At 31.8% G+C, this 24,547-nt stretch overlaps 2 protein-coding genes across 6 annotated transcripts; one reads left to right on the top strand and one right to left on the bottom strand.

Annotated features, from left to right (window-relative positions):
• Window positions 1-6,909: 6,909 nt before the first annotated feature.
• Window positions 6,910-12,028, top strand: LOC110615240 (DEAD-box ATP-dependent RNA helicase 31). 2 transcript variants are annotated; one of them, XM_021757020.2, is made up of 11 exons: window positions 6,910-7,067; window positions 7,187-7,962; window positions 8,585-8,691; window positions 9,190-9,245; window positions 9,604-9,825; window positions 10,168-10,374; window positions 10,488-10,574; window positions 10,649-10,744; window positions 10,911-11,126; window positions 11,350-11,532; window positions 11,658-12,028. In XM_021757020.2, the coding sequence occupies exons 2-11, from the start codon at window positions 7,478-7,480 to the stop codon at window positions 11,883-11,885; spliced, it is 1,887 nt and encodes a 628-aa protein (XP_021612712.1). In that variant the 5' UTR covers window positions 6,910-7,067; window positions 7,187-7,477; the 3' UTR covers window positions 11,886-12,028. The 2 variants fall into 2 exon arrangements, with proteins under 2 accessions (XP_021612712.1, XP_021612711.2); XM_021757019.2 differs by lacking the exon at window positions 6,910-7,067 and having other exon boundaries at window positions 7,074-7,962.
• Window positions 12,029-12,351: 323 nt separating this feature from the next.
• LOC110615238 lies at window positions 12,352-21,641 on the bottom strand. 4 transcript variants are annotated; one of them, XR_002487926.2, is made up of 9 exons: window positions 20,613-21,641; window positions 19,866-20,054; window positions 18,993-19,085; window positions 18,706-18,888; window positions 18,527-18,629; window positions 18,233-18,418; window positions 14,047-16,511; window positions 13,044-13,720; window positions 12,352-12,932 (listed from the first exon to the last, which is right to left on the bottom strand). XR_002487926.2 is itself a non-coding variant. In XM_021757017.2 (9 exons), exons 1-9 carry the CDS (start codon window positions 20,823-20,825, stop codon window positions 12,923-12,925), a joined length of 4,029 nt encoding a protein of 1,342 aa, XP_021612709.1. In that variant the 5' UTR covers window positions 20,826-21,641; the 3' UTR covers window positions 12,352-12,922. The 4 variants fall into 4 exon arrangements, 2 of the variants coding, with proteins under 2 accessions (XP_021612709.1, XP_021612710.1); XR_002487927.2 differs by having other exon boundaries at window positions 13,016-13,720; XM_021757017.2 differs by having other exon boundaries at window positions 13,134-13,720.
• Between the last annotated feature and the right edge of the window lie 2,906 nt (window positions 21,642-24,547).

Here is a 24,547-nt window from a genome sequence, read left to right on the forward strand (position 1 = left end):
TAATTTTTATTTAAAAAATTTAATATTTTTAAAAAATATTTAAATTTTATTTTTTAAATAAAAATATATATAAATTTATAAATATTATTATAAAATATATTTTTTATATTAAATTAATTATTTATATAAATAAATTTGAACAGCAAATATTTTATACATAAATTTTGAATTCGATTTAAATTTATAATGAGTATTATTTTTTAAATTTAAATTTATTATAAATTTAATTATAAATATTTAAATTTATTTTATTAAAATTTGATTGAATATTCAAAACTACCGATCCGTTACCATTTTTAGCTCCGTCTCCTAACGTCACGAGCCACGTTTGCATGAACACGTGATCGATTTAAGGCCACGCGCTAATTTACTCTTTTAGTTTTTCTTTTAGCAAATAATTTACCGTGTTATTATTATTTTTTTGGGGTCAGAATTTACCATTTTAGTTAATTTGCCTCAGGTTTTGTTTCTTTACTCACACCTACCAATGAGAGTGAAACGCACAAATCCTGACACTAATGTCAGAGTAGGGACCAGTCCCATTGGGATATATAGACTACACGTGTCATAACGTTATCGGAAAATCGTGGCATGCCAGTGTCCGTTAATTGCATCCCGATTTGAGGTCAATACAGGGAAAGTATGGGAATTTCAAAATTCCCGGGAAAGGTTGCTGTCCTGACGTTTGGCGCCACCGCATTGACTTGTAAAATTTGCCCATCAATCATTTGGTCCCATTTGTGTTGATTACTAGTACTTTTTTCTAGTTACAATCTCTTCTGCCCATTCAAATGCCCTACTGAATTTCAAAATTTATAGTAAATTTTGACAATTCAAATATTACTCATGTATATTAAAAAATTAAAATTTATAATTTTATTGTCGAAAAAAATATTATATGTTAAAAATATTTTAAAAATTATTAAAATAAATACAATAATTATATTGTTTAAAAATATGATAAATTACGCTTTTTAAATTTTAATATAATTAACGAATTAATCACTATATTTTTTAAATTAACTCATATAATCAGTATATCTAAATTAGAAATCTCTCTATTCATTTACAGTTAAAAATATAAAAATATATTTATTATTTTTTTGAAATAAATAAATTATATTTAAATTTTTAAATTTTAATACAATTAATTGATCGGTCTCTATATATTTAAAATTATATACTTAAATTTTTATGTAATATTTTTTTCCTCATTTATTATAATTTAGTACTTTTTATTCTTCAATTTTCATTCATTAAAATATTTTAATATTTATAATTTTAAAATTTTTAAAAAATCCTTATAATGTCAACTATTTTTAAGTGGTATTGAGTAACTTTTCAATAGATTATAAACTTTTATAAATAGTATTTAAAAAATAATCATTTGAGAAAAAATTTAACTATTCACCGATTTTAACTAATATCTATAATGAATAAAAAAATTCTAATATTAGACGAATTAAATATTAAAGATTTAAAGATTTACTTTAAAAAATATATAAAGACCGATTTTCAATTAGACTAAAACTTATAAATTAAAATATAATTTATATAATATAAAATTCTTCATCTATATTTAAAAAATTTAAGTGTTCAGAGGATATTTTAAATATTTAAAATATTTATTCTCCATTTAATCAATTGGATAAAAATATCTTTAATTTGAATGAATTAATTGTATATAAATTTAAATTTTTAATTTTAAAAATATAAAAATTTATCCGTTAATTATATTAAAATTTAAAAATTAATATAATTTATCTATGAAAATGTTTGAAATAAATAGATATTTTAAATTACTGGCCTGTTTTTTATGCACTAAATGAAAAAGTTTTATTTTTTTTTCATGAAAATAAATTTACATTTATATTTATATTTATATTATTTTAAAATAAAAAGGAAATAATAAATTTTATTTAATATTTCTTAAAATGTATTGTTTATATTACTCGATTAAAATTAAATATTATGATTACTCTTAAAATTAATAATTATTTAAATTTGAATGGGCATTAAATTTCAATTAAATCCATCATAATTTAATAAAGTGAATAAAGACATATGGCTCACTTAAAATTAAATTCGAATTTTCATACCCTAACCCCTACTAAAAAAACATAAGCTCATGATATGCAACATCCAATAGCATGATAAAAACCGTGGCAGTATATGACACGGTGGACAACAAAGATGATATGATAGACAATGTCGACCCCTTCACCTACCATGTTTCTGCCACAAAATATTTCTCAATGACAACCTCTCATGCAGTCTGGTTTTCGCAAAACCATTGGCGATTGGTGACCATGTTTTGTCATTTCTTTCTTTTTTTTTTTCATTTTTTTATAATTAAGTTCTAAAATTTGAACTTATAGTTCACAATTTTAAAAACGATTTAAATTCAAATAAATTAAAATCGTGAATTTTTTATTTTTGAGGTTTTAACGGTGTGCACACTCTACTTACTTTCAGTTCCTTGTCAAGAAAATACACAAGTGTTTGTTAATTATAAAGCACTAAAAATTTAAAATATAACATGTACTGACATATGTCGAGATGGTCAAGGTCATTTGGATTATCTGTCATTAGCCTTTTTTATTATTAATTTCAGTAGGGAACAAGTATACACTAATAAATTTTTATTTAAAAAATTTAAAAACAATCTGAATTCAAAGCTCCTGCAACAAGTGGATTGCTTGAAATGGTAGAAAATAAAATAAAAAAAAAAAGGAAATAAGAGAGAAAAATATTTTCCAACCTCACTTGTTTGGAAAGATGGAAAATAAAATGATAAAGAGAATAAGTAAGAAAAATATTATGTGGAACCCTCAAATGACTTTCTCTCCAAAATGGAGACAAAACGAGCAGTAATTTAATGAAATTACATTTTTAACTTTGTAATAATTTATTTTAATAATAATTGAGAGGGTAAAAAATATATTTTACTATTATTTTTTTTATTTTTTCTTCCAAACATCCAAACAAATGTAAAAATATATCTTTTCATTCACTTTTATTTTTCCTCCTTATTTTATACCTTTATTTTCTTTCCTCTCAAAAAAATTTTCCCAACATAGTTTAAGTGGTTCTATGATCTATTTTCACATTTTTTTTTAATTAAATTTGGCAAGTAATTAATTTAATTTTTTATCATGTATAAAACTTCACCATCTCTTAGGATTTTTTTTTAACAAAAAACAGAGATTTAATGAATTACTTAATAAAACATGCAGTAGCTAAAATTAAATAACTTTAAAAGAAATCAATTAAAATTATTTGTTTATTTTTTTTTTCTTTGGACATGAGTCATAATTCATCCAATTTTTTTTTTATTAATAATTATATGAAATTGCAAAAAAAAAAAAAAAAAAAAGCTAATTTAGAAACCCATCAAGTAAAAGAAAGGGCGACTATTGTACACCACGAACAGCACAAGTGGCCAATGAGCCATCAATTTCATATAAGCACAAATAGTTATGGTGGTGTCTCGTGGCCTCCAAAAGCCTTCAACGATGATTTTTTTTTGGTGGCATTTGAAAAAAAGTTCATAATAATAATGTCTCGGAAAAATTTATTCTGAAGGAGAAAAATAAAAGAAAAACAAGCAGGTCTTGTCCAATGTCCAGTAAATGGCTCTTTCCTTTCATCTCCTTTCCCACATGAAGAATTGGCAATTGGGGCTTGTGAAAAATCTCGTCATGTGTCCATGTCTCACTCCTTAGTACGCAGCAACTTACTTCTTATTCTTTGAGCCAATCTTGCTTTCTGGATGGGCCAATTATTGGTTCGACTTATTATAGAAATTATTGAGAGGACCACTTCCAAATTTCCAATCACTTTCACTCATTAATTCTCTCTTTTAACTTCTCTTAGCAAATCTTTCAAAATTTCTCTGCTAAATTTTTCCGAGTCACTAAACAGTTATCACTCGTGTCCCAAGACATTTCGCAATTCTCCCACTTGAGTGGATATGACTTGTTCAATTTTTTAATCCACTTTCATTTAATATAGATTTAAGCATAATTTAATTAACATGTAGAAGAGTAAGTTATATTAAAATTAGCAACTACAAGTAAACTGAGAGAATATTTATGAAATATATGAATTCATTTTAAATTTAATTAAAAATTAATATAAATTATCCTAATTCGCTTAAACTCAATCATTATTATTGAATGAAATTCAAATTTATTTAATATTATATATTTTAATTAATAATTTATATAAAAATAATTTTTATTTAAAATTTTAAATAATTTAAAAATATTTAAATTTTAATTTTTAAATAAAAATATATAAATATTATTATAAAAAATATATTTTTTATTAAATTAATTATTTATATAAACAATAATCAGGGATATGAAAACTCCGCCCATACACAGAGAAGAGAAACAAGTCCTCCTTGATCTTAACAAAAAAGGGCCGAGGCCCATAAAATAGCAGCAACCTTTTATTTGCTAATATTTATTTTTTTTTTTTTAAATAGCAGTAGGGAGTGTTTAAGATTTAAAATTTGAGTTTTTCTATTTATGTATTTTAATTTACAAATTATTTATTTTTAATTTATAAAATATTCACATCAATTATACTCGGTTTATATGCTTCATTTGAATGCTTGATGTCTTCATTAAATAAAATGTTCTTCTCACTGTAAAAAATAAATCTACTTTTATTTTCATAGAAAATAAAAAATACAAGATAGTTTGTTCATTAAATAAAATATTTTTTTTATTTTAATTTTCTTATGGCTTAAACAATGTAGTTATCTACATTTCATTTAATTTTTTTTATTAACATTAATAAATTTTAACTTTTCTACGTTGGATAAGGTTATATGAGTAAATTAATAAATAAAAATATTATTTTAAGAAAAAGAGTGAAACATGATTTGAAACGGTTAAAAAAAAGGATATTTTTAGTAAAATATATAATTATATTTATTATATTTTAAAAACTATATAAAAATTTTAAATAAGACATACAATGAATTGAATATTTCAAAACTAAATAAAATAATTAAAAATTGATAGGGCTAACCAATTTATTCAACCCATCCAAACTGAAATATAATAATTATAAATTTATATAAATATCGTTTATCCTATCTAACTTTTTTCTACCGTAAAATAAAATTTTTGGGAGAAAATACATAAAAGACATTAAATCCATTCACAAACAACAAAAATTCAAAACTATAAGAAATATAAACAAGTCTAATGAAGAGCAAGCGTCGAACTCTAAAAGCAAAAAACGTTAAATTACAGTAAATTTGGTAATTCAGTCTTAATCAAATAGATATTCACTTCCTAACACCACCACCTCCATACTATTTGAGATGAATATGAATATAGAAATTTAACTATTAATTGGTATAAATCTATAAGAATAATTTTAAAAAATTTAATAATAGAGATTTTTAATTTCAGTTTATCTAAATCGCTGATACATATTATTTAAATAAATTGTCTAATTAAGAGTATATTACGTAATTATAAAAATTTACACAATTAACATATATGATATATATATATTATTTCATGTACAGATTTATCTTATTTTCTTATAATAGTATTGTTTCCTTTTTTTCTCCTAATTTTGTATTATAAATGTATCTATATATATATCGTTTCCGGATAAGAATACATAACAACTGAATTATTCACAAATTTTATCATTCAACATGATATCAGATCAATTATGATCCTGTAAGAATTGATTTCCAAATTTCATATATTGAAATCACCGTTGTAATTTATCTGTAATATCGTATTTTATATTTTCCAACATCATTATTGTTCAGAGGTATGGTATATGGTTTATGCGAGTTATTATGGATTAAAAGCGTTCTAAAATAATTGAATATAGACAATGCAAACTCAATGAAACTTTACTGTGATAATAAGGCTGCAATTGAGATTACATAAAATCCCGTACAACATGATCGCATCAAATATGTTGAAGTTTATCGACATTTCATTAAGAAAAAATTAAACTAAAAGATTATACAGTTTCCGTTTGTAAAGTCAAAAAACCAGTTAGCTGATATACTCACAAAAGCGGTATCAGAGATAAAAAAACAGCTATAAGTTTAAAGCAATCAAAACTACCAAAATAACATAGAAGAGAGTGGAGATTATATATTATTCCATGACTCACTCGTATTTTTTCAGGATTTTCCGAGTCTAATGAGCCACTGTTCCTTAATTCTTTTGTTGAAATTGAATTGAAAGCATACATTTGAGCTTCTAAAAAAATTGTGCAACAATATATTAGAAAAAAGATAGCAACACATACAATAAGCAAATGTTTCAATAAATAGATGTATGGATTCCTTCGTTTTATTTGAAATTATTTGATATATTTTAAAAAAATAATAAAAAAAAGAAAGCAATCAAAATAAATCTTGAAAATAACGTCTCACTGTGAAATTTAAATATAATCTAAAAGATAAATAAAAATATATATTATTCAAAAAGAATAGAACAATTCATAAGATCAAGAGGGTAGTTCTACTGAAAAGAGATAAAAGATTATGATCAATGTCAATGATAAAAATTTTTATTTCAACAAGATAAAGAAATTTAAAGATAAAATTCTCTCTCTAATAAAATAATTTATAAGATCAAGTGAAAAAAGGAAGCCAATGATAAAAGACTTCACTTGAAAAATAGAAAGTTGCTTCAAAAAGAGAAAGGAACTGGGAGATAAAAATCTCCATCTTGAATTAAATTATTTCTGATGGGCAAGAATCCAACCTAGCTACTAACATTTAACACAACAATGTGTATTTATGTTCTATGCAAAAATATCATGAAGAAAAACGGGTGCGTTTTAGGTTAGTCTGAGCGGTCGATTTTTAGCTTGGCAGTTTGCAATACCCTTAAACCCCATCACAATCCGCGCCTCTATCTAATATAAAGGCCTTAAACCCTAATTAACATCTTTCCTGTAAACAGAAATTCTCAGGCGCTCAAGGCCGGAAACCCGTAATTGTAGACGTACTATGCCCGTTAAGTTCATTCCGCAGCTCCACTTCATCAACCCAAAATTTCCAGTCGCCGGTAAGCTATCCATGAAATCTCTTCCGCTCATTAGCTCCTCTAGCGTCATCCCCGTTTTGTCTTGGTTATTCCCTTTTAGACTAAAATATCTAAGTTTTGGCCCTCATTTCAATTCGCAGCTCGGATTTTGTCGATTCTCCACTCGGTCATTTCGACCCAGACCCGAACTCAGCCACGGTGGTCGTGACAGAGGAGACGTGAAAGCTTCAAAGAGTTTGATCGAAGATGAAGCCGAACTCAGTGATTGGGTCAGTGATTTGAGGACCAGTTCTTTCCGTGGACGACTCACTAGCGAAGACGAGTCAGATTCTGATACGGTCAGTCATAGAGGTGAGAGCCGCGGAGATAGGAATAATAATCAGGGCCGAGGTAGAAGTAGAGGAAGAGGAAGAGATAGAGAAGGCTTTTCAATGAAGAGGAGAAGGGACATCATCTCGGACGGGTTTGCGGAGTCCCCTAAGAGGAGAGCCCGCGGTCAGGCGAATTCATTTTCGAGGAACTCACGTGTAAGTCAGCGATTTGATAGTGGACGTGTGGATGGTGATGCGGACACATTTAACTCGAGGAGAAAGAAAGTTGAGAATAGAGATTTGATGAATGGAAGGAAAGGTGGGAAAGGGATGGATTCAGGGTTTAGGAGAGATGGGAAGGCAAAAAGGGGAAAACGGGATTTTGTTGATGATATGGAAGATGAGGGCGATATTGATGACAACGAGTCTGGGGGGAAGGAGTTAATAGGGCATCTCAATGATTTGGTTAATGAGGAGAGTGATGATCCTGATGAAGATGTTCAAGATGATGGGATGTTAAAGAGAAATGCAACCTCTTCATTTGGATCGGAGAACTATAGGCCTCTCTCACCTGAAAAATCCGATTCTTATTTAAGCGAGTCTAGGTATGACAAATAAACTGTATTCATGTACAACTTTTGGGTTGTAATTTGCTTTACCATTGTGATATTTGTTATTTTTGCGCACATAAACTGGTTATTACCCTGTATTAGGAGAAAGTGGAAGTTATTGCTATAAAGACGAAGGCCAAATACTTGTAGTGTTAATATCAACACGCCTTAGGCTTGTCCCACAAAGAAGAAAGAACTGGAAAAATGTGATGAACTTTGTCTTTTGAAAAGTTTTTTTGTTCATGGAGTCCTGGCTGGAAAGTTTTACTTTCTGGTGATTTACTTTGAAAACCTTCTTCCTGATAGTAAATGTCTAGTCACAGGCTGGTTTGGAGAAGCTTAGCTATGGGACTAAGCAGCAAAAAGGGAAGCCTCAGTCAAAAAAGGATGTTTGCATGTCCATGCATCCTCTCATAGGACTTTAGACACATCATAAGGCATCAAAACATATCAAGGTTAACATGGAAAGTTATGCAGCCTTGTACTTTGATGTAACATGATTTAGTTGGCTTACTACATCATGTGCTTATGCATAAGTAACATGATTCACTTTGGCCTATTTCATTTTTCTTACTTTCTATTGCTCAAAGTATTTAATTCTATCGAATGCCTGCAGATTCGATCAATGTTCGATTTCTCCATTGTCTATAAAAGGAATCAAGGATGCAGGATATGAGAAAATGACTGTTGTTCAGGAGGCTACTCTTCCACATATCCTAAATGGTGTGTTTCTTTCCTCCATGGTCTAGTTCTGTTCTTGTTTAACTTGTTGTCTTATTGAGATAAGAGATGAGGTTTAGTATTTGAAGCATGGGTCATTTTCTTCTTAAGTTTTAATGTGCTGCACCTTCTATATTTAATTTGTGTCTTGTTATTTTATCTGCATGATGTGAATGTACTTAGTTTCTGGTTCTATATTATTTGGTTTATCATTATTGAATTTAGCAGTGCTCTTAACCAGCTAAATGCTCTATGAATAGTTTTGATTCGATTATCCACATTAATTAGCGTTAACTACGTTGATATTTTTATATCCATTTTGTCTCTTTCTGTTAAGGGCCAAAATATTAAAATACCTTATCAGCAGCACACTTCCAAATTTGCAATCATTGCAATTGATTCTCATCTTAATACTTGCCCTCAATTGTGTTGCTAATCTCTGCTGAGATATTATCTTATTTGTCCATAAGATGATAGTACAAATATTGATTTTGATTCCAGGTAAGGATGTTCTTGCTAAGGCTAAGACAGGCACTGGAAAAACTGTAGCTTTTTTGGTAAGATACTTTATTTTGTGTATGCATTAGTACTGGTGGGATGCTAACCAGTGGTAGACTATTGGTTAGCACTGATCAAGGACTTATTAATCTCCATGGTTTTCTTGAATGATCTATACACTTTAGACGGTGAAGTCCTCTTGGAGTCTTGGACTGTCAAATGTGGCAACTTTTTTCTTTAATTTATAGCGGATGCTTTATATTTGTAGACAATTTTTTAGAGAGTCCCCCCTCCATTTTCTCTTCCAAAACCCCAATGGTAAATACAGGCCCTATTACTTATTTAGTTTAAATATGAATACTTGAGTGTGAACCATAAGAAAATTTTTGAGCTATAACCAAATCTCTCTTTAATCAGCTTCCAGCAATTGAAGTGGTTGTAAAATCTCCTATTGGTCGTGATAAAAAACGACCCCCGATTCTTGTGCTTGTTATATGCCCAACTCGGGAACTTGCAAGTCAAGCTGCTGGAGAAGCAAAAACCCTATTGAAGTATCACTCTTCTACTGGTGTTCAAGTTGTTATTGGAGGCACAAAACTTGCCCTTGAACAGAAACAAATGCAAGCAAACCCATGCCAGGTGAGTTAATTGTTGTGAAGATTAACTGAGCATTAAAGAGTTGTTATATATAGACTTATATCTTTGCTACGCCAAGTATCAAACCTATAACTTAACTATTCACAATATATTTGGCATTAGCAAAGCATAGGACTGTTCTTAGAACGAGATGACCAAGTAATCTGAATTTGAATTCGTCTCTGTTAATCTATCATTTCAAATCTAACACTACCAACCAGTTAGATTGTGAGTCATTGCCCGTAGTATGTGCTGAATAAAAAACTAATTCCAACTTAAAGGCACAATAAATTAGTTTTCTGAAGGGTTGGACATCATTATACTTCTCACATTAAATATTCACAGATTCTTGTTGCTACGCCTGGGAGGCTTAGAGACCATATTGAGAATACTTCTGGATTTGCTGCAAGGCTGATGGGTGTGAAAGTCCTTGTACTTGACGAAGCTGATCATTTGCTAGACATGGGATTTCGTAAAGATCTTGAAAAAATAATTGCTGCTGTTCCAGAGCAACGCCAAACGCTTCTGTTTTCAGCCACGATTCCTGAAGAGGTTTCTTTTTAACATTTGATGCCTTAAAATGTACTGAGAACTTTTAAGTTATAGAAAGGCTTTTTGCCACAATTCTTGATGTCAAATGCTCTATTTTCTGTTGCAATTTGAAGGTTCGTCAAATCTGTCACATTGCTTTGAAAAGAGATCATGAATTCATAAATACAGTTCAAGAGGGAACTGAGGAGACGCACACGCAGGTAGGTTTCTTTGATGAAATTTATTATCTACTTGATTATTTGTGTTGTAATCTTAATTTTTTGGATTATTTCAGGTCAGACAGATGCATCTAGTTGCTCTATTAGACAAACATTTTCCCATATTATATGTTCTTTTGAAGGATCACATTGTAGATAACATTGATTATAAGGTATGCTTTAAAATCCACAAACTGTGGCTATTTTTATTGAGATCTTGACTGTTGTAGCCACAGAATCTATGGTTAGAATTTCATAGTGTCAGAAAAGAAAATACTTTGTTTGCCAACCTTACGGTAACCTTTTAGTACATGTTAACTTAACACTTGGGTTTTGCAGGTTCTTGTATTCTGTACAACTGCTATGGTTACGAGAATGGTTGCTAACCTTCTTGGTGAACTGAAGTTGAATGTCAGAGAGATCCATTCCAGAAAGGCACAGAATTACAGGACAAGGGTTTCTGATGAATTCCGGAAATCAAAGGGCCTTATTCTTGTGACTTCTGACGTATCTGCACGTGGAGTTGATTATCCTGATGTTACCCTTGTCATTCAGGTGCATTTTCTTTTATCTTATGCTGATTCCGTTTTGATAATTGAAATATGCATTTTTTTATTCATAAGTTATGAAGATTAACGACTCAAGTATATTTATCTCATATGGATTATTTTTATTTTAACCTTTACGTATACATTTTATTTTCCATTCTCTCTCTAAAATTTTAGAAGCAATTTACTTTTCTTGTCTTAATTAAGTAAAAAAAAACGGTTGCATACAGGTGGGCTTGCCAGCTGATAGAGAACAGTACATACATCGACTTGGTAGAACCGGCCGTAAAGGTAAAGAAGGGCTAGGCATATTGTTACTTGCACCTTGGGAGGAATCTTTTTTATCTACCATCAAAGATTTGCCCATAACAAAAGGTTCAGTCCCACCGGTGGACCCAGACACAAAGGCAAAGGTAGCTTCTTCTCGGGGCTTTCTCCTGTTTTCACAATAAAACTTGCTACTGGTTAATTTCAATTTTCTTGTAATTTTTTCCATCTACAATATCTGATTTTTTTGGCAATCAAAATTACGGAACAGGTGGAACGGGCTCTGTCCCATGTCGAGATGAAAAATAAAGAAACAGCATACCAGGCCTGGTTAGGGTATTACAATTCCACTAAACTGGTGGGTAGGGATAAGTATAGGCTTGTGGAGCTCGCAAATGAGTTCAGTCGAAGTATGGGACTTGATAACCCCCCTGCCATCCCCAAGCTCGTCCTTGGCAAGATGGGCCTCAGGAATATCCCTGGTTTGCGCTCCAAATAGTTTTGGCATGCTAAACAAGGACGCTGATTCTTAGGTAATGCTTGTTAACGCACTTGGAAAATACAGGCAGAGGATTTTTGTAGGGAAACATCTATGCGCAATTGTCGGAATTTTTTCTTTTAAAGTATTCTTAATTTTGCTTATGAGCGTAATATTTAGCGTGAAATATTGTAGTCCTAATTTGCCGAAGGAAATCTCGCTAAAGTTGGTTCCAAGCGTGAGATGTTAAACTTGCCAACTGACTTCGAGGAATAATGCAACTGTTATAATTATTACCAATGATCTGAAAGGTTTTTACGGCTAATATTTCGTATGGCAGACATGGCCTCCAAAACAGGGCCTAGGGATGAGGTGGAGAAGGCTTGTATATCTATCAATTATAAGGACCAGAAATTATCACTATCACAGTATCACCCGCAGCTGAACATCACAAGTTGGCAGTTGCTAACAGAGAGCACCAACAACGAAAAGCGAAAGCTTTTTTTACTTCCAGTTATAAAACGAGAGTAATCTTTCTGTATGTAGGTGGGAGTATTGCTACAACGTCGTATCTTTTAAGCAAGAGTTCGTAAAAGGAGCTCCCACACTGAGTTTGTAAATGAAAATTCCTAAAACCATGTGTGGAACAAGCTCCTGAGACAAAAAAAAATTATAACACTGAAATCCTAGATTCTAAACCTGCGAGCTTTTATATCAGTGGGGTTACAATGTAAGGCTATAATTAAAGACTAAACACCGAGTCATGCATCCTCCCTACCACCTAACTGCTACATCCATGCAAAACGGGGCAGAAAAGAAATTATTAGTGTACAAACATGAAAGAGCTAGCATGAATGGAGAACTTCCCATGCGATTATCAGAATATTCCTGCGAGTTCTCCCTTTTTAGGAATGAGGTGAGACCACAGAGGCCTGGTAACTGGGGAGGTGTCATCACAGTTTCTTCCACCACAATTTCCTCCTTGCTTCAGAAACACGAGGTGGAAATCCTCATCTTTCAACTGATAATTCCTTTGGGCCACTGATCTGGCAATAAAATCAAATGCCCCTGTTATGAAAACAAATCAAAATCATCATTACATATTCGATGAAATAGTAGGCAATTAATAAAGTGAAGTTGCAACATCCTACTCAAAATAGATTGCTGTTGTAGAACTACCTCTTACTACTATGATTCTAAGACACGGCCACTTATCACTAACTTGGCTAGGCCCACTGCCTCGTACTTAACAAACAGAATGATGACTACCTCGTAACATGAGGTGAAGAAGGCTGATCTGGTGAAGACCGCTGGGCAGAGCTGCCAGGAAACCCCTCAAATCCCCCAATCGATCGACTTCCCTCGTTTAAATGTGATACCTCGTTTACAGCCGGGAAACCCACTGGCCCAAGAGATCCAAACTCAAGCTGCTCCACAGGAGATCCAAATCCAGCACTGTGATCATAAGGGTATAGCATGACAACAGGTGGAAACGTAGGTCCATTTGTCGAAACCCCAGGATTCATGGACTGTAGTGGATACATGCCATATGCCAAATTGGCAGAACCACTCTGTGAAGCGTTTGAACGGATTGGGCCATTCTGAGACTGGTATGAAGAGAACGAATCACGTCTCTGTAAAGCCCATGTCCTATCAGTTCGGCTCTCATTTGCTGCCAATCGATCCAACCTTGAGTTTGACTTCTCAGCTTGGTTGCGACTGTGGCTGCGGCCAGAAGCCCGAGGCTTTGAATTCACATTCCAATTACTGTCCCTATCACCATGGTGGTCATTTCTATCATGACTGTAATTTCCCCTTCTAGTATTTGTAGAATGGCGATCCCGAGGAGATACCCTCTAAAATAAATTTGAAAGAGTGGTGAAAAAAATCAGCAATATCAAAACCTAAAACTTCATCAGAAAAGATGAGATCATTAAGATCACTGAATGAAAACAGTAAATCGCCAAAAATCCTAGAGAGAGAAAGAGAGAGAGAGAGAGAGAAGACACTTTGTTAGTTTAAAAAACCAATAAACTAATCAATTTAAGGAGACTGAGACAGTAATGCATGCATGGGCGAATGACAAACTCTTTTTTCAGACCAAATAAAACTGGTGTATACAAGTGCAGAAATGAAAAACAAGAAAACACAAAGTAAAATATTAAATTAAAAACTATCTTACAGGATTTGGCAGGTAGGTCCCAGTTCCACTACGATATCTTGGCATTTCATCAACATAGTGCTGGTAAACACCTGCAGGTCCATTGGAAATAGACTGAAAAGGAGCAACAGGAACAAGATGTGGCCCATAACTCATAAGCTGCGTGAAAAGATTCATGTTGGTTGAAAGAGGTCTCCCAGACCCATCACATGGAAGATGGCCTTGTAAATATACAGGTGGCATCACCAGAGGTGAAGGATACATTGGCGTGGGACACCGTGGGCTTTGGCAAAACCGTCCATATTGCAAATTTTGCCAGTGGCTAGCAAAATCACTGTTAAGAATGTCAGATATATGCTCCAATGGCTCTACAGAAGCAGGTCTTCTCATAGAATTAGAAGTGCTTAACACCTCAGCTTGATTGAGTCCCTCAGACGCATCAAAATTCTGACCAGAATCACTGTTGTCTCCAACCTCCTCAACACTAAATTGGTGTGTTGATGCATCAGAAGTTCCTGACTCAGTAGGGAAGTTGTACACTGGAAGCATTGTAACAAAAGGTACAGGTGGCCCTGTCGGATAAAATGCAAACGGAACAACCCCTGAATTATCTGTATTTCTTTGCCTTGAACTAGGATCTAAAATCATCGGAGCAAAAGGTATCAATGACTCTGATCCACTCATCTGTGCTGTTTCAAATCCAGGAATTTGATGCCTTGGAACATGCACAGCAGCAGATGGAGGTACTGTGCTTCTTTCAGTCATTTCAGGACCCATAGTGGACACTTGATTCTGGTCTTTGTTTTCATCATCTGCCTGACAGGAGGAATTTTCAGACACACTCTTACCTTTCCCAAAAGCAGCAGATGGCACTACAGAAGAGGCTGTTTTCCTATTTCTCTTTTCCCTAGTTGACTTTGATGCCTTCGCAGTTGATCCTTCCCACGAACTCTCAGAAGAGACTTTACTTCTCAGAGAGCTAGTATTGACAATAGGAAAGGACCTTGAACCTGCATTTCTGTCATCAAAGTAAACTTCAGCACCCCTGTTTTCTTGATATGGTAAAGTATCAATGCGATCTTCATTCGTTAACCCTTGGGCTTCTTTGGTGGACTTCTCTTGAACTCTCAAAGAACTAAGAGAGCCAATTAATCGGGACGAAGGAACAAAGTTATAACTAGCTGAAGTGGAATGCTGCTTATCACCTGACTGATGGATTTTGAAGCCTCCATTGTCAAGATCAAACCCACTGTCAGAGCCCCTTTCTGGCTTATGCCAGAAATTGTGATCAGCCCTGCTCAGGTTCATTTCCATAGAACTAAAATTTTCATTTCCAGGTTCAACTGAATCTTCTGTGCTTGAGGTCAATCCTATGCCAGGAAAATAATGATTGAATGGCGAAGAAACCAAGCCTTGAGGAAATGGCATATTTATGCCCCATGGATTATCCATCATCGGAATATTTGAAGGTAGCATTTCCCCCAAGTTTCTGTGAGGATATCCCATTGAAGTGAGAACTGAAGGTGAGATTGGAAGAGGTATGTGGCTTGATGCCAAATTCAGTGGAAGATGAACCTGTCCGCTAAAACCAAGACCAGCGGATGATGCCATCATGTTCACAAGATCTTGATCCTCTTGATGCATCTGCTGTGTCCCCAAGACAGAAGCAAATTCTTCAGCAATAGCACCTTTGCCTGAATCTTCATGGTAACTATTTGAGGCACTGTTATCACCAGCAACATCAAGGCTTTCATGGGATGAGGTCTGTCTAATAGATGAAGGATCATCAGTTGAAGATCTATTTCCATGACTTCCCCAATTATCAGATTCCAGGTTTTTCCTCCTGCTGTTTTCTAACCTAACAGAAGAGCTATGGCCTTCTCCAGTTTCTTGAGCTTTGATATGTCTCTCTTGAAAAGAAACTTCGCTATATGTCTCAGTAAGCTCAGGACTAGAGCGTGTTCTTGCAAAAAGATACCTTCCCTGAAGGTCACTGATCAAGTTTTCAGGTTTAGAACTTCTTTGGTGCTTGTCAGCAGGCAAGCCCTGATTCAAACTGCTTTCCCTTCTAGATTGATCAGAATTCCTTGTGTTATTTGAACTAACAGAAGTCTTTTGGCTGTGACTACGGGAAACAACAGAAACTTCACTACTTCTGGATGAGCTTTCCAAGGGATAATAACCATGCTGAGAGGGAACACCACGGGAACCAAGTGTCACATCAACTTGAGCTTCATGACCAGAAGTTCTGCTGTTTGAATTGTACCTGAGATTATCAGACCCATGTGAAAAATCAGGAGGTGTCAATCTCAACTGCCACAAATCATTTCTTGGTGCATCGGGACGCTGGCCACTACCATGTCTGTCCCAGGTGTTCATAAAGAATTGATTTACTTCAAAAAAAATGTCCTCTTTTGGGCAATCAAGTAACCTCGCCAGCTTTTTAGCCCCAAATGCAAATGCACTACGTATCCTAAAGAAATTACCTGGAAAGATGTGCATTATATGCATAACCAAAAGTTACTAACAATACAGAAATATTAGTACAAATTTCAAAAAGAAAAACGGTAAGAGAATATAACCATTAAACATTCACAAAAGGAATTATATTGACATGAAAATTTTTAACTCCAATCACATATGCCTCTGGGAACAACTGCTATTTTTTTCTTCATTTCCGAAAGCACTTTTTATTCTCATCTTTCACAATTCACCACCATATTCTCTTTTCTTACTCATGCAACTACTACCAAAATCCTAATTTCTTTCAAATTTAATATCCCAGTTGCAATGTGTTAGCTATAACATACATGTGCATAGAGGACTTCACAAAGTGAGAACATGACACATCTCATTTCTAGATGCCGAAAAAAGATAAAGATCACACAAAGCCTCTTTAAAATCCTCTGATGAAGTAAACAGTCCAACTAAATTAGTTGGAATAGCCAATTAGCCTCTCATGCACAACAAAGAAAAGGGACATACTTTTATCTACATATAAAGAGAGAACCATAATTTGAAAAAAAAAAGAAAAAAGAATGATATTGTAATTGCGCAAACTATTGAGAATTTTCTGTTTGAAAAACTTAATTTATTATGTAATTGAATGCCTAAATGGGGGAAAGTTGCAACCAAAAGCCTTTAGACTTTTTTTATGAGCACCAAGTCCTATAATGGATTAAAATTACATAAAAATTTGCTTCTCATACTAAAGAAGACACATAGACTATTTCAATAACATTTGCTCCTCAGTAACAGCCATGCTCTTACTCTCCATCTCTCTTCAACCCTCTTGCTCTCACTATTGCTTTCTCTTCCTCTTTTGACTCTCAACAACAATTTTTTTGGTGGATGAACTTTTCTTGGTCGTTTGAATAAATGCTATGGCTTTCTAATATTTTTCAAATCATTCCTACCAACATTGAGAGCGTAAAAAGGATGTCATATGAAGGGCACATGGTCCTTTTTAACTAAAATAGTTGTCTATTGATATGTCAAGTCCTTTTTATATTATTTTAATGGGTCGTTTCAAATACATATCTGACATCCAATCACCAGAAGAGTATAGAAGCACTTCATTGCAAATTTTCCCGTTTTAGGTGCTCAATTGTACAAATAAATCCACAAATTCAAATAGAAAATCACAAAAAAGCTTAGACACTCGAGATATTGTTATCCCACATATAAATCATTATTCATCCAACATCACTTTGTCTTGGCTGACAGATTTAAACAAATGGCTAGAAGCCACATAGGGAGAGTGACCAACTACAGCAGAAGAGAATTTGCTCATGAGATGAAATTAACAAAATCTATAAATAGCAGAAGCATCAGCAAATAGCTGTCCAAGCAACAAATCTGCAGAGCAAAGAGATCCAGAGAAAGCTAATCCTGAACTTATAATGCATTCCTTGTATTATTTTATACTATATTCTTAGAAGATATTTTATTTAAGTTAAATTGTACATCAATATGTAAAAGTTTAGCAGGCAATTACCTACTTGATCGTGCTATGAAATAACCTACTTGTAACAGATTGTAACCATAACCAATCATTCTTAAAGCTCATTAATCTGCAAATGTCCTTCAGAACACGTATCAAGAAGCACACCAAATGGACTGCAATTTATTTTATCACATTAAGTAGACAATGAAAGTGATGCTGAGTCTATCAAAAAGGAAGATAACCAAAGTTCTACTCAAGTACCTTTACTAACACTACGTCCAAGGTTGTTGTTCACACGCAAAGGATCAATAACATTGAAGTGTTTGGACATGAAAGGTTGCCCTTGATTTTCTTGGCCACCAGGGAAAACAGCATATACAGCACTGCAGGCCTCAAGAAATAACTTGCTCAGCAATAACTCCCCGCTGTCCTTACGAGGAGGTTCCGCTGCAAAGCACATGATAAAATACTTGATACTGGTAAATCAGTAAATGAACAAACACATAAGACACTAATTGAAACATTAATGTAAGTGCTTCAAGCAATTAAATATACCTGCTACATCTGGAAGTGAACTGATGGGCACAGGACCCCAAAGGCTAACACAAAAATTTTCCCAATCAAACTTGCTGAAGAACTCAAGAAAACGGTAAAGAACCTAGATGCATAGGGGAAAAATCAGAAAAATGAACAGACGAATGCAACAAGATGACGAAGAAATGTAAGAAAACCACCTCAAGCGGTCCAGCAAAGGAATTGTTGAAAACATGAAATATGTAAAGAACTAAGGTTTCCAAAGCATATGTGGAAATCAATCCATGGTGAGCACCCAGAATACGACTCTCATAATAACACCATGCCTTTATCAATATAATGCTCTTCTTGAATAAATGATTTTGATTTATCAAATGGTCAACCTACAGAAGAAAGAAGTCATAATCAGTGACAAGATACAAATTTTATTGCAGTTTGCGGTTTCCCAAAGAAAAATTATTCCAGATTTCCATTACAGGCTACCAACCTCCTCCAGAAAACAAAGGGTGCAAAGCCCACCAAGCTGATTAAAAGAAATGTCCACCACAATGTTTTCCACAAGACATTTTATTATCTTCACCTGTATGTATATTCAAACAAAAGATGCTCAATATCTCATCAAGAATAACAAGCAAATAAAAAAAAGAAAAGCTAAACTTTTCTATAAAAGTAATTTCATAAGCATCAAAATCTGTAGCAGGGATTCCGTGAGACAGTTATAGCAATGGCCTAAAATCTAGTCCCACAAAGGTGAGGAAGTTTTACTGATGGTGGTCCCATCTGGTGACTGATTGATAGTCATCTCACAGTAACAAAACTAATAAGAATACATATAGCCATATGTATATCACCCATATGCAAAAAATTAAGGCAATCCAATGGATGAAAATCTCAAGAAGCAACTTGAAACCTTTTCCACTGACGTATGATGATTAAAGAGCATAAAAAAGTGCAGATATCAAATAAAACAATAGGGTTGGGTAATCTTCAGCCTTTTAATGTACCATGCATATCCAACCCAAGCAGTTCCAACAAACCACGCAAAAAGCCAAAAAGAAGAGGAGTAATCCTCAAGTAAATGAGCCAAGCATCTCAAGCACTTGGGCAAACTAATGCCTTGGCTCAGGTACTATGCAATGGCTAGATGAAGTTGCCTCACAAAAGACACAAAATGAGGCACTTTGGCAGCAACTCACCTTGCCTGGGAACCACTGAGTCAAGCACCTGGCTTGCCTTTGATAAAGTTGGCAATAATTAAAAAATTTAAACAAACAGAAAATACGAAGACAGTGAGGTAGGGAAGATGAACAGACAGCCTTTAACAATAACAAAATTTTAAAGAGTTATATATGGATCTTACTTCTGCCTGAATGTACTGAACTTCTTTCACACGGAATTCAGCATTCTCATTCTTCTCCTCATTCTCCAGCATATCATGAACTTGATGAGCCCATGAATCTTTCATATTTTGGTTCTTACTGAAAGCTGTTAAGTCAATGTCTCCATCAGGCAAATAAGTCTTAAGAGGTACAGAACCAAAAGTGAACACCTGAAAGGTAATAAGAATAATGGGTAAATAGGGGAATAAAGTTGCACTTATGCAATGATGAAACAACGACGCATCAGTCCAACATCACAACAAAAAAGATTATTACTCAAATCAATGCTATGCTATCATCATTATTGTTCACACTAGGTTTGTCCATTTTTCCTTCCAATTTGCAACATTAGCACATACCCCTGAAAACATTTCTAATACAAAACCACCAAGTCCCTCATTGTCTTCAACTTGAAAATTGCAACTCCTCACAATTAAGGAAAAGTTCTCATTGCAGATTCAATCGATGCCCATTTGCCAAGCACATTGTATTACTTGACTTTCACATCCGAACCACAGAAATAACCTCTTCACTAAATAATCCTGCCTTAGAGATGAGATGTTATTTATATCTCCTTACTTCCCATAATTGATCGGATACAATCTTCACTATTTTCATAATATCAGGTATCAAATGCAAAACCCCATTGTCTACCTGTAATTATCTACAGGCTTGTGATCAAAATCAGGACTTAAACTAGGCAACGAACGTGGACAAATGCAATATACCTGGCAAGGAAAGCACTTCATAATGAGCCGCTGCACATAATCCGCTACAGCATTTCTGCGCTTCTCCGAGAGCTCGTTGGGCTGAATGCAGACAATGAGCTCTGCAGTTCTCTCTTCGGCCTTTAACCATCGCTCCGAGTCAAGCACTCGGATCACAGAGGCCGCTTCGTTGGGCAATAGGCCGTTTGGCAATAGCCGCTCATGCTCGCCCATGCAATCCTAGGTCTTTTCCTTCTCTTACCCGTTATGAGATAAACAATACCCAAAACCAACTCCTACCCCAAAACAAGTAAGACCACTTATGACAACTAATGCCAATAAAGATAAAAACAGGTAGAATAAAGCAACAGAAAGCTCCCTAGAGGAGGTAAAAAGTAGGTAACTCTTCTCAGATTGTGATTCCAAGGTAAATAAGTTTCCAAGTAGGGGAAGCTCTATGATTAATAAGCCCAGATGACCTTGAGCAGTAAAATGGCAAGTAGTGTAATTTCAGCCAAAATTTTGGTTATGTGAAACAAAGACAAGTAGAGAAACATACAGAAATTTCAAAGAGAGCACTTCAATTTCAAAAGAACTTAGAAGTATCCAGCAATTAGAAAGAGACGGTATAAAATCAATGAATGAAATCTTCACAGCATATAAAAAAATTTTCCAAAAGACCTAGAAATCAAATATTAAAAAGCAGTAGTAAAGGGGGAGAAAGGAGGCACCAAATGGTGAGGTTTGGGCAAAAGCAAAGTGAAAGTAAAAGCGCACTTGCCGGGACGAAAATTGGAGTATAAAGTGAAATGGTGCAGGGAAGAGGATGGGGATGATCAATATTAGGTTTTATGGATACACAGAGATAGAGAAGTGTTTGGGTACAAGACTTGAGGGATTGTGGAGGCTAGCGCCTTGAGAAAATGGCTTGACGTTGAGACAAAATTAATTTGTGCATTTGAAGGGTTTTGGTTTATGTTTCTGTTTCAATGAATTTTAAATTAAAAAGTTAGCTGAGAGAGAGAGGAAAGGATGATAGAATCTGGGCTGTGGGGGAGGAGGGGAAAGAGAAGCAAAAATAAGGACATATTGATGGCTGGACTATGTGCCAGGGCCAGCCAAGAGCCGAACGTAGTAGTGCTGGGCCTAATCTCAAGTTCCTCAATTCTATTCATTCTCCAATTATTGAACGGAAATGCGAGCTGAATTTTTTTTTTTTTTTTTTTTAAATCCAATTCTATGTTCATTCTTTGTAGACATAAATAAAAAAAAATTAAAAATAATTACCTCAACACTTAAATTAATAATAATTATTATATAATACATACGTAATTCAAAAATTTTTATTAATTTTTATAAATTTTATAAATTTTTAAGATTGCTTACTAATCGATTTTAAATTTTATGAGGATGAAATACACGAACAATTATTATTATATACTTATTTCAGACTAATTATATAAAAATGGACCGATGAATTAATATGAAATGTGAAATGTCCTTTGACTTTATCAAAATATTTATAAATTGGCAATGAGATAAGCAGAAGAGTTTCGTGTGTGTTCTTCTTTTTTTTCAACGTAAAAATAAAAAATTATCGAATGTGAAATATCCTTTTGACTTTTATCAAAATGTAAGCAACTCTACCCATGACTCTGTTGTATTTGTTTGATTGAATAATTTTTCGTAAATGAATTATAATTTTAACCAATTGGGTTACTGTAAAAAAAATCAGTCTATTTTAATGGAATAACAATGTTTGTAGCCACGGATCTAAAAAATTTATTTAGAGCACCCGATTTTAATAAATAATCAATAAAAATAAAATATATAAAATAAATATTTATTAAAAATTATAAAAAATAATAAAATATTATAATTAAATTATAATTTATTTAATTTTTTTATTAATTAAAATATATTAATAATAATTTTATTTTTAATATTTATAAATATATATATATTTTTAATATACGTCAATAATAAACCGATCAATAATTTATTTTTTATTCTATTATAAAATTGACTTTTAATAATATTTATTGTAAAAAAAAATTATATTATAAATATGGCATTCAAATTCATAAAAAATAATATATTTAAAATAACATAATAATTTAATATAATAATTATTATAAATTTTATTTTTTTAAATTAAATTATCTAATCCATTAGTTATAGAAGCAATATTTTTATTTTGTTTTTCTATATTTAAATAATCTAACCTAGTATCTATAAAACTTGATTTATATTTAAATATTTTTAAATTTAAATTATCTAACTTATTATCTATTAAATTTAAATTATTTTTTAATTTAAATAGTTCATAAAACTCATTAATTAATAAAAATTAATTATAAAACACTTTTATTAATAAAAATTTAAAATTTATTTATTTAAATTTAGATAGTTTAATAAATAATTTTAATTATATAAATATATTAGAAATTAATTAAATAAAATAATTATTTTTTAATAATAAAAATAGCATATAAAATTAAATTACGCAATGAATGGAAAAAAATTACGCATTAAAATTAAAATTTTAAAAATAAAAAATAAAAATTTTGAATTAAAAAATTAAAATATGAGAAAGATAAAATAAAATAAATAAATAAAATTAAATCAACTAAATAATATTGAAAGTGGATGGAGATTTATTTGATAGAAAGATTAAAAAATTTAATTTTATAGAGTGGAGTAATTTTAAATAAAAATTAATTAATAAATTTTTTAAATATATAAAAATTTAATAATAATTTTTTTTGCTATACATAAAATTATATAAATACCTTTAAATAATTTGTAATTTTTTAAGGGGATCATAGCTCTTAAACCACCGTAGCTCCGTGCCTGAATGTTTGTTGGACTGTGAGAATTGAAATCAAACTTACGTAATAGCTTGAATTGAGTAAAATTAAAAACTAGAGATATCCAAATGATTAGCACCATACGATAAAATGGGATCACTAAAATAAAGCCTATCATTTTGGTAAAAAGGAAAAGATATTGAGTGGAAAAGAGGGAATTCCTAAACGTGCCAAACATTTAAATTTAAATTAATAAAATTTTGTTAGATGCAGATTGCGTTTAAGATATTCTCTAGAATATATAAGATTGATATTAATAAACAAACACTTTAATCCAATTGATTTATTTTTTAAATTAAACAATTGAATTTAATTATTAATGTAGATTATTCTCGTAAAAAACCTACAATTAATTGATTTATAATTTTAAATTTAATTCATTTCGTTTCTTTTAAATCATTTTTATTTTTTAAATATAATAATTATCGTGAAAACGAAAATAAATAAATATAACTAAATGTATTATGCGAAAAATCAACTAACATATTTATCTTTTAAGTACTATTAATATTAATAATTTATCAAGATGTTTTCTTAAAAAAAACAACAGAAAAAGAGCAACATGATGTTATTGGCCTTGTAATTTTAATCTTCTTTACTCTTCTTAATCCCATCTTACATTTTATTGGCATTACCCATCAATCACACGTTTAAAGTTTAAAATAAAAGAAAATTATTATTTGATGTCTGTATTAGAACAAAATTTTAATTAATTTTTTATTTAAAAAAAAAAATAAGATATTTCTAAAATTTTAAAAATTTATTTTTTAAATATTAAAAAATTCCATTTCAAAAAAATATTAAAAAATTAAAATATCATTAATATAAAAAAAATTAATTAATAATTTTTTTATAAAAATAAAAATTAACTAATAAATTTTGCTAAATTATAAAAATTAAATACTATAATATTTAATAATAAAAATTAATAGAGTAATTAGTTAGTAATTTTTTAAAATTTAAATATATTTTAATTAATTTTTCAAAATTAAATGAGTATTTAATGAGTTTATTTATAATATTGGACTATAGTAAATAGTAGACACAGCTAAACAGATTTTTACTCCCACGTCCGCCAGCCTCTTC

This window comes from Manihot esculenta, chromosome 5, assembly GCF_001659605.2.
Source record: "Manihot esculenta cultivar AM560-2 chromosome 5, M.esculenta_v8, whole genome shotgun sequence".
Lineage (NCBI taxonomy): Eukaryota > Viridiplantae > Streptophyta > Magnoliopsida > Malpighiales > Euphorbiaceae > Manihot > Manihot esculenta.